Source organism: Anoplolepis gracilipes, chromosome 1 (genome assembly GCF_047496725.1).
Source record: "Anoplolepis gracilipes chromosome 1, ASM4749672v1, whole genome shotgun sequence".
In the NCBI taxonomy this organism is placed as follows: Eukaryota; Metazoa; Arthropoda; class Insecta; order Hymenoptera; family Formicidae; genus Anoplolepis; species Anoplolepis gracilipes.
In genome coordinates, this window is record NC_132970.1 from 19461008 (window position 1) to 19472876 (window position 11869).

The window sequence follows — 11869 nt, forward strand, 5'->3', positions numbered from 1 at the left end:
TTTTCTCGAAGATAGAAATCCAACATGTGATACCGCGTTTCGCGTTCGCATTTTTCAAGGTCGAATGGACGGACATACATATATACTCGTTACATAGAACGCGCTTGATGATGCGGGATCGATCTCCGAGACACCCGGTACACATAGATGGGCGAGAGTAACGCGTGAATCGTAGCGATTCATGGGACTGGATTTGCCGGGCGAGCCGTTAATGAAGATAAAAATCTAATTAGCCAGCCATAAACGAACACTGGGAATTTTTAAGACCATCGCGCCGACATGTAGCCAGGCGCAAATTCATGAGCTTCCTCTACGCGCGGTAAAAAGACTTTTCGATGCTGACGTCACGCGGATGAGAATGCGGTCAGTCCAGATGGGACACGATAGTTTAGAAGTATCGGCTCGAGAGACGATACGATTAAAATATTCGCCGTAAACGACGAACCGTTCTATCAGATTGTACTTCTTGTTCGTTGCTCATGGATTATAGAAATTTAATATAATAAATGAATTCTGAGAAGGAAAAACAATTTTATTAGATAAATGAATATTTAAAAATATTATTTATAAAAATGTTTAATAAATTAGAGAGAAAGTATATTTAGCTTTAATTAATTATTATTTAATTTAATTAAATAAAGATAAATCAGTAAAATTTTATTTCAACGCGTTTACTAAAAGCAATGCATAATTATTTTAATTGATAAAAACACTCATTTTACAGAAATTTTGCATTGAGTTCTAGTTTGTAAAGAAATTTTTTTAAAAATTCAAATAAACAAAATATTTCAATGAACAAAGAATAATTATAAAAAAAGAAAATCATTTCTATCGCCTGGTTTTTTTAAATGTTGCGCAAAATGGATTGAGTCGTAATTTGAAAATTTTTATAATTTTGATATTCTTAATTTACCTAAATGTTGAATTTGCATTGAAGTGCAGGGAGATTATGTAAAAAATTCAGTTTTTATAATTTACTTTTAAAAATTAACTCTTAATTTTAAAAATGTAGTTTAAATTTGAATTATCGTTGTGTAGTTAAACATTTATGCATATTTATTTTTGGTGCATTCATCCATTTGATGTTTCCACTTGAACTTCCTAGAGAGAACGAAGACATTCGATGTGGAACAAATACTTTCCCTTTCTCTCCGGTATGTCAAGCATCTTAATCCATAAAAAGGAATATTCAGTTATAGGGGCTTGTTGAGCCCTATTATAAGTATTTAGAGGGCATAAGGGCTCTGCGTATCTCTCTATGGGTGCTTTAACCGATCTGCTCGAATTATCTCGCTTCGTGTCTCTTCTGCAATGAAGAAAGATGTCGAGTACTCGCGAAAGAAAATCACTACAGAAAAATTGTTAAACAGAAAATATGGAGATCAAAACTTAGGATATTTCATTCTAATTAAAACAAAAATCATGGAAAGAAAAATATAAATTTTTACTAGGAATTGTACAAAAAAATATGCTACATCTTAAAATAAAGATGTCAACCCAAAAAGAACAAAATTTTGTTTTTTACCTAATTATTGAATTAACATCTGATCCAGTTTTGTGACAGTTGTTCTCTTTTATTTTCTTTTACTCATTCATTATTAGTATCTCACTCTGGCCTTCGACAAGCCACTCCAAGTAAATTTTTGGAAAAAGTTTGAGAAGATAAACAAATCTGCATCATTGATAATAACCCAATACGGAATATATATTATGACACACTCGAAGAAGTATTGTATTCTTACATTAATGAAAAAGTGTCATATTACTTATAAGCATGACTAGACAATATATCATTGCCATAGATACTGGGAGTTAATTGCAATTGTAATCAAAAAGAAAAACAATTAGATCTTAATTCAAGATAATTTTCTGAAGAATTAAATCCATAATGTTTGAAAGACGATATAGATATACAAGGTGATTCAAATCACCCATCCCATTTTTTTAAAAAATTATGGATTAAATTCTTCATTATGGATTTAATTTTTCAGAAAATTATCTTGAATTAAGATCTAATCGTTTTCCTTTTTAATTACAATTATAATTAACTCTCAGTATCTATGGCAATGATATATTGTCTAGTCAAGCTTATGAGTAATATGACACTTTTTCATTAATGTAAAAATACAATACTTCTTTGAGTGTTTTATAATATATATTATAAAACATCAATGAAAAGTTGACCCAGGTACATCTACTTCCGGTTTGTCCTGAAAAATGAAATTATCATTAATGAATATTTTGAATGCCCTTTAGTAATGAAAATTTTTTCTGTAACTTCTTGTGACGTTCTATTTATAAGAAAAAAACGAGTCTGAATTATCCTGTACATAAATAAAGTTGTTAATGCGATTAAAAGGATTGTGTTAGTAAAACAAGCAAAAAAAGGATAATCAAGATGTATCAAATGTAGGATAATAATGAGATATACATTACTGCCTTGGAAAAGCTTCGTGATATTATTCAGATTCGCAGCATGGAATTTGACCCTTGAAAATATTCTTTTAAGATTGTACTTTGAATTGCAGCTTACAATGAAGGGATGCTGTGTTCCTTCAAGTAGGGACTTGAAAATATGTCTTTTTTGTACATATACATGTTCATTATTTCTCAGGTAAAAATCTTAATGCATCGTAAAGCAAGAAAAATACTGCAGCTGTATTGTGTTAAAACATGTTGGACATGTAATGCATTTTATTTCATTTTAGTTTAAAATTATCTATAATTATGATATTTAAAACAAAATATATAATATCAATCAAATCAAAGCTAATTATTATTATTATTATTATTATTATTATTATTATTATTATTATTATTATTATTATTATTATTATTATTATTATTATTATCAGTATTATTGTACTATCAATAATTATTGAGATCGATATTATATTTTAAAATAAATATAAGCATACAATAAAATTTTAATATTTGTTATTAATTGATGGGCATTGTGTTATAAACATGTTACATTATACAAAATAAAATTATTTGGAGCACAATTATTCAATATCGTTTGTCATTTTGTACACAATATTCTCAATATCAATTAATAAATTTTTAAATATAATTAAAACACAGTAATTAATATTGCAAAAATTTAGTATTTCTTATATAATAACTGTAATTGTGTATGAATAGTTTTTTAGAGCTGGTATAAATATAATGGTTATTGTAACTTTATTTTACAACAATTTACTGTCAATTTCTTGCATTTTCTAACATTTGCGACATGTTGCTGACTTAAACTATTGAATACTAATTAATTATAAAATTTCTACAAAATATTAGAAACAAACCGAGAAAAATTGGTCAAAAAATATAGACAAACATGAAAACTTCAGTAAGCATCAAGCGATAACAGTTAGCCAAAAAAAAATCAGTTATATGTATAATTTTACTTTCAGAGACGAAAAGTTTTTCCAAAAAATATCCAGGTAACTTTTTTTGCCTTAATTGACACCGTGTATTACAGTAACATTTTTTGTTTGCTTTAAAGAACCAAAATTTTTAAAGAAACAAAAATACATAAATACATTTCCAAGAATTATGATTTCTTCAGTTAAACTGAATTTTATTATCTTAAAATTTTATGAAAAAAATTTGTGTATATTATATTTTTATCCCCGATACTTTAAGTATATTTATCATATTTCTTGATAGTACTAATGTATATTTGATAAATGAAGAGGCAGAAGAAATTGATTAAACTTTGCTTTATCTACATAGAACAGTTATCTTAATTTTATCGCTTTCGACAGTCTATGAAATGCAATTCATAAATTTATGCAACAAATAAAATCTATATCTTAAATTTCATTATTATAGAGAATCATTATTGATAAATTGCATCGAGTTGATATAAATAATTAAAATAACATATAAAACACACTTAATAAATAGCTAATGCATAACGTTATTGTCACAACACATATTCTTATATGGGTTCTAAATATCACCGATAGTTTTATTTCTGAAACCAATGTGTATTGCTCCACTTAATTTATGTAAAGATATTTGATGTTACACAATGCTATCATTAAAAGATAAAGTTTCATTCCAAAGTTAAAGAATAATCTCTATTGAATAACATTTGTATACAAATACATATAATAAAACCGAGAAAACTGTACTTTCTACTGTACCAATTATTTTAAATTAGTAGATTACTTACAAGGGAACGGTCGGAAGCATCCCTCACCGATTTTAATGAGCTTTGGATAGAGCGTTGTAGAACATAAAAAAATATTAGACCCATAATTTTTTTAGCTGCGTATCTCAACGTTTAGGGGTTGAAACAACCCCTCGAAGAATAACGAATTTTTCGTTTTTAGCGAATATCTTTGAAAATATAGGACATATGAAAAAATATTTTATACAAAAGTTTTATGGTATTTTGTACTCTTTACAATAGTATAATTTTATTTTTCAAAAATGTCAAATTTTTTAATTTACCCCACCTCTACCTCTTATTTTGCAAAATTAAAAAAATTTGACATTTTTAAAAAATAAAATTATACTATTGTAAAGAGTATAAAATATCATAAAACTTTTGTATAAAATATTTTTTCATATGTCCTATATTTTCAAAGATATTCGCTAAAAACGAAAAATTCGTTATTCTTCGAGGGGTTGTTTCAACCCCTAAACGTTGAGATACGCAGTTAAAAAAATATGGGTCTAATATTTTTTTTTATATTCTACAACATATCCAAAACTCATTAAAATCGGTGAGGGACACTTCTGACTGTTCCCTTGTTAGACGTATGAATATCTGCGACCTTAAAACTCGAATCGTTGACGGAAGGTCAAGCAGGACGCCGTATCAATGCCAACATCGGCACGCCAAGAAGGAAGGAAGTCTGCCGGTAGCTAAAACAAAAGGACCATCGAAAAGCAACAGACGAAACATCTGCGAAGAAAACGTTCGCGAACTTGTACCGGTAGAAATAGCTATCCACCCAGTGTACACACATAAGAACGTCAGTGTACACACATAAGAACATAAGAGCTAGACTAAAGCGTGATCCTATTTCGAACAATAACGCAGCTAGAGACGAATAGAGAAAAGGGCAGATATTAGTAACCCCTAATTTGTTCATCCACCAGATGACGTCTCGTGACCAATGAACATTATGGCAAAAGTTGGTTCAAAATTCAAATTCAAATGCACGGCCATGTACACTGGTAAGATGAGGTATAGCTCGCGGCTGCCTTTCTACTAAACCATTTTGATTATACTCATTACCCGGACCCTACCCAAACTCGTTCTCTCTCTCTTCCTCGCTCTCTCACCCTTTTTCTTTCTTTCCTTCTCTCGCTCTAGTTTGAGCTCCTCTTCCTATAAACCTCGTTTTAAAATGGTCGAGACAAGCAGACCTTCGTCTTCTGTTATTCCCGGAAATCGTGGATCGTTTTTGATAGGCCATACGTGTGCGTGTGTAGCTCTTTAGGATTTATGATACTCATCAGAAGGTGTTCAGTCATAAAAATTTCATTATGCGTAGTTATATTTATTTGAAATAACTCTACAAATCGAATAATAAAAATTTATTCAAAATTACATTGCGTTTAAAAGATAATAGAAGTTATTTTCGAAATGTTAATGTAGTCTGTTTTCCTTTGTCATTGATAATTAACAACAATACAGAAAAATAAATTATGTATAAGTTAATAAAATGTGCGTGATGTGAGCAGTATGTATGTTTTGTATGATAAATATCATCCTGAAAGTTTGCAAAATTTATGCAAATAATACAATGTAAAATAATTTTTACTAAATAACGGTCTTTTTTAATATTTATATAATATTATTAATTAAATTAATTAAATTTAATTTAATTATTTAATTTCATTCATTTAATTTATATTTATTAATTTAATACTTCGAATATAAGACTCTTAATATTTACAAACAAGCAACTATAAACTTGGCGAATAAGAGCCAGATGGATGTTAATCCGTCGATTTCACAGAGAATAATTTTTCTGCGAAATTGATAAGGGCACATATTTTTCTTGGTGTATTTTAGTCTCATTTTTGAGAATTTTATAAACCCCTCCTTACCTTCCTAAAGAGACGTAGGCGAGAAAAATATTTTCTGCGAAATCGACGCATTAACATCCACGTCTGGCTCTTATTCGCCAAGTTTATAGTTGTTTGTTTGTAAATATTAAGAGCCTTATATTCGAAGTATTAAATTCAGATGGGCTGAAAATCGCGTTTTTTGTTATCTATAGATTTATAAACAAATAGACGAGAGAGATATTTGGTGTGGGACTGAATAGCTCATATAGTGGTAAGAGCAGTCGCCCGACAAGCGAAAGACTCGGATTCGATTCCCGATTCAGCGACTTTATCTCGATATTTTTCTCGCCTACGTCTCTTTAAGGAAGTGAGGAGGGGTTTATAAAATTCTCAAAAATGAGAATAAAAATCTTGGTTAAATACACCAAGAAAAATATGTGCCCTGCGCACTTATAAATTTCGCAGAAAAATTATTTTCTGTGAAATCGATGCATTAACATCTGCGCCAAGTTTATAGTTGTTTGTTTATTAATTTAATTAATTAAATCACTTCTTTGTCTTTCTTCGTAAGTATTTAAATTGCGCATACATTTGCGTTAAACTATACTTTTTACTTTACTTTTAATCTTTTTTTTCTACAAATTTCAAAAGGTCTAGTAAATGAGTTGCAAAGAAGGAAACTTCATTGGCCTCCCCTTGTTAGTGATTAGGTGCCTATTTTTTTGCATTATATCCCTTTTCCATCTTTCTTTTTTCATCAATAATTCTTCCCCTTCTTATTTTCTTCTTTCCCTCTCTCCCTTCTTTATCGCTGAAATACTTATACGATCGGCGACTCTTCACAAACGTCAAACAACTGTTTACCTGTTGTGTATCTCGAGGTTTTTGCGTCGGAACTTTAAGAATATCGACACTTCTCGGTATGCTTTTTACTAATCTTTTTTTTTTAGTTTTAACTATTACGTATTATCAATATTACTGTTTTGAACTGATTACATTACATGTTATTACTTGCTTTTTACTATTTGACTCCGACTTTTTAACTTATTTTTTCTTTATACTGGTTTACGTATATGTTTATTTATTTATTTTATTGATTTTGATTTTATGCTTTTAAATAATACAACTTATTAACATTCTTACGTGATAATTCAACTTACATATATTATTATCGATTTATTTTTGCGGTCTGATTCTCACTTTCATTTTTTGCTTATTTCTTGTGTCATTTTATTTAAAAATTTTTTTCTCTTTACTTTAAACTGGTACGTCTGAAAATTTGGGAAACAAATCCTTATATCCTATATTCTTTATAATAGGTTTTCTTGCTGAGTCTCGCATTTTCCTGACCCATCGGGGGAATCACACGAGCTTTAAACATTACTTTCAATCGTTCTTGATCGATCTTAGTCGATTATAATGTCCAACGTGGAGCGACGACGTGGTGACTCGCTGCGGGAGACCGTGCATCAAGTCGAGTCTGAACAGTTTCTGCAGCAGTGCTTGTGTTGGAGACGATGTGTGAGTGCAATACAAGTCGTGGTGTCGTAATATCATTTTTTTCGTAATTCGGTTATGTTTAATGTCACAAATGTTCGCGGAAGTTGTTTTTGTTGAACGGGTTTTTCATGATTTTTTAACCGTTTCCATATTATTTAACAATGCGTTTTTGCATTTCTTTATTTATTTCTTATTTTTATTTTTTCTTGCAATATGTATGTAGCATTGAACTTGGTTTTTATTTATATTTTTTTGTGATGATTACTTTAGCTTGACTGTCATAATTTATTATGAACTTTAATTTTTATTTCTAACTCAGCATTGAAAAGAAAGAAAGCAAAGATCGAAACTACTAAACTTATTTATATGTATAATTATTGATGTATGTAGATTAATGTTTTCTATCAATATCAGTACAAGCATGCATACTAAAATTCTGTGTTACTTCGTGCTCAGTCTTTCTGTTCCATTTTCAATATACGTTGTTTTGATAAAAATAAATCAATAAACTACACAAACGCGATGAAGTACGAAAAGAAAAATATATTTCGCAGAAACGATTATATCACTCTAACAAATAAAATCTCCGTCAACAACAGTATATATATATATATTTTACAGTAAATATATAGGGTAAATTCGGGTAAGATGGCCATAGTTTTTTAAAATGCAAAAAACATACTTTTATTTTTGTTATTTTTTAATAGTGTTTGGCATATTATCTTCACTGAAGCTTAAATTACGTAATATTATCGAAATTAAAAGGAAAATATTTAATAGAAATTTTATATTATCAAAATAGTACAACTTAAGCATTGGTCATTTTACCCAACTTTTAAGGAAAAGATGACCATAGTGACGGAAAGATGGCCATAATATTTATAAAAAAATAGTGAAAAAAAAAATATAAGTCATATAACAATTTACATATCTTTATAATATGTCTAATGTCGATTATGATAGCTTAACTATAATTTATTCGACGTTATAACAGTTTTTAGTGGACAAATGAAAAACTTTACAAGTAGTCAATTTTTATTTTTGTTTTCACTATTTTTTTATAAATATTATGGTCATCTTTCCGTCACTATGGTTATCTTTTCCTTAAAAGTTGGGTAAAATGCTTATGTTGTACTATTTTGATAATATAAAATTTCTATTAAATATTTTCCTTTTAATTTCGATAATATTACGTAATTTAAGCTTCAGTGAAGATAATATGCCAAACACTATTAAAAAATATCAAAAATAAAAGTATGTTTTTTGCATTTTAAAAAACTATGGCCATCTTATCCGAGTTTATCCTATAAGATTCACAATATCGTTATTTCGAATAACGTATGCACATAAACTACTGTAAATATCGATTATCTTTGATAATGACTAAAAAAACACATTATGTACCGATTATTGAAAAAAAATACAGGCTATGGCCATCATACCCTATATTTAACAGTAAATATATATATTTTGCGAAAGTAGCTCTATCTTGAAGAAAGATATTAACAGAAATATATTGGCAAGTTATTAATCAATTATTTACATACCCCGATTATATAGCAATTAAAACAGCATTACAAGTTATTTAAAATGCTTGATGAGTTGTTTTTCCAACTTATTCTACAATAGATAATTGCAAAACCAATATTTTATTTATATGTTTATTACGTAAAATCGAAGTTTACGCAACTTCTTTCCTTCTCTTTTGAGTTAATATAGAAAGTAATGATAAAATAATGATGATGAACTAATAAAATATGCAATTATAATATAATTTTATTAACAAGCTAATTAAACATGTTTAATTTATAATATATGAAAGAGGTTACATATGAAATTGCTATACTAATTATTTCTCTAATAAAAAATCAGGAAATAATGTAATCAATTTACCTTTTCCTACTCTCTCTTTTTTCTTTGGTGAAGAAATATAGATAAAGATAAAAATGACGGGTATATTTATACACGCAGTGTTTTATTATATAATTTTTTTACACAATTGTCTCTCAAACTAATCGTTGTTCGAAAAAATGTTTCAAATAGAACTTATTCTGTTTCGAGACATTTTATTATCGACACAAATTTTGTCCGAATGGAGGAATCTGAGATTTCAAAGAGACCTTTATTTTTTTAGTAAAACTATATATTTATTGACCTATGATATGTTAATCTTGCAAGATTATATATATATTTATTTACCATTTGTTTAAATTCTCCCTTTGTTGAACAGCTACAAGATTTTTTTCGCTGTAGAAATTTGCACCATCATAAACATGACGCGAATTCACACAAATTATACGACTTATCAGTATTCGTGTTTACAAATATGGAATATTTATTATGAGGACATTTTATCGCTCAATTGCTTTAAAGGAATCAATGTTATTGATTTCCACCAAGGTCCCCAGATTTGATACCCTTAGATTTTTTCTTCTTAGGAACTTTGTAAAAGGATAAGCCAAGAAAATCCATCTCCTCTGATAATATGAATAATATAATATGCTCAGAGATCATGGATACCTACCAATAAATTATTAGAGCTTTCGAGGACGTACAACTGTCATTCAGGAACAAAATAAATCAGTGTGTTGATGCTCAAGGTCATCTTTTTATATAACACAGAAGATAAGAACTTTTTTAAAGAAAGAAACTTTTTAAACATTTAGTGAAGGCAGAATTTAAACAATCGTTAATGATCTTAAGTGACTTTAGAAGACCAACATATCGTAAGACATTGAATCTCAGAGATAAAATCATAAAAATAATTGCGTCTTATGATTGGCCGAGCACAAATCTGTGATACTTGTTCAATTATGGTTAAAATGAGTTTCTTATAAGGACACGTGAAAATGTTACGTGTGAAAAAATATAGTGTGAAAATCAGAGCCATCTCAGGTTTCGATTTATAGACGTTGAATCTCAGAGATAAAATCATAAAAATAATTGCGTCTTATGGTTGGCCGAGCACAAATCTGTGACACTTATTCAATTATGGTTAAAGTGAGTTTCTTATAAGGACACGTGAAAATGTTACGTGTGAAAAAGTATAGTGTGAAAATCAGAGCCATCTCACGTTTCGATTTATAGAAATAATTGTAAGACTCCAGATATTCTAGATTTATTAGTCGAGGGTAAAAATTAAAGAGTGTTGAAGTTTCCGTTACATGTACCATGCCATTAATGAAGCACATATCGAAATTTACTGAATAGGTAATAAAACTGTTTGAGTTGCTAATTATTACTAAAAAAAAATTCATAGTATTTCAGTTTGTGTTATAAACATATGTGGGTGGTTTGAAAAGTTTCCCATCTGTCCAAGAAAAGACGACTTTTCGGGGTAAAATAAAAATTATTTTTCAACGTTAATCTCTCTTTAACTCGATACTCCAACCTCTTACGTTTTTCTAGACCTTTCATATCTTCAATAAGAAAACTTTAGTCCAAACTAAAAAAATAGTCATTCACAGCACTTTACACGTCAGATTTCGATGAAAATTTCTTCTCATCGAGCCATTCTTTTCAAATTCGGGATTAAAAAGTCGCCTGGGGCTAAACCCGAAGAGTACGGTGAATGTGAAATTCATATCTCAATTCATATAATTTTATCATTGTGACTGCAAACGTGTGAAACGGTATGTTATCCTGTAAACGCGGTACATATCTAATAAATTTTCAGAATTTAAATTATCATTACTATTCCTACAATTAACATAATTTCATGATTTAAAACTTTTGGGTTTTTGGTATTTGATGGTGGCGCTAAAAATCAATCAATGTTGAAGGCAAAATCTCTCTCTTGCTCTAATGGAAAAAATGGGAGTGCTAGCAATCCATACTTGTATAGTCAAAGAACAAACTCCACTTTTTCGGTTGCTGTTTTGGGACCGAAGTTCCGGAGCGTTCTTTATCAAAAATGGATACTCGGCCATGTTTGAATTCCACTGGCCAGTTGTAAACGAAGCTAACAACTTTGACAGATTGCCAGAAGAAAACTAAAGACCAGATTGACAAACTTTGACAATAGTTTTTTAACATCATCTATCGAAATGTACAGAAACTATTATACTAACTTTATTCTTTATTAGTCAGAAACATTTCAAACTACCCACGTATAGGTTTTATTAAAACTGTCAAACTTCAATTTGTTATATCACCTAACTAATACCGTCTCTAATTTTATTCTTGCAAGAAATTACTCAGAACACTCTCTCTTATAACTAAAATCAGTGATGTATGATCTTTTTCTCATATTTACCTTATGTTAATTTTAACTTTCCTTTTAATCAGAACTTTTTGTTTAATCAGAACTTTTCTTAACTTTTGTTAACTTTTCAATCCT

General features: G+C 29.0%; 1 protein-coding gene across 3 annotated transcripts in view; it reads left to right on the top strand.

The window, feature by feature from the left end:
• The window catches only part of LOC140669011 (uncharacterized), a 54660-nt gene that overhangs the window by 24058 nt on the left and 18733 nt on the right, over positions 1-11869 (top strand). For all 3 annotated transcript variants that reach the window (XM_072898432.1, XM_072898440.1, XM_072898449.1), the window contains exon 3: positions 7350-7551. In XM_072898432.1, coding sequence (XP_072754533.1) covers positions 7350-7379 — 30 coding nt within the window. In that variant the 3' untranslated portion in view covers positions 7380-7551. The remainder of the gene's footprint in view (positions 1-7349; positions 7552-11869) is intronic.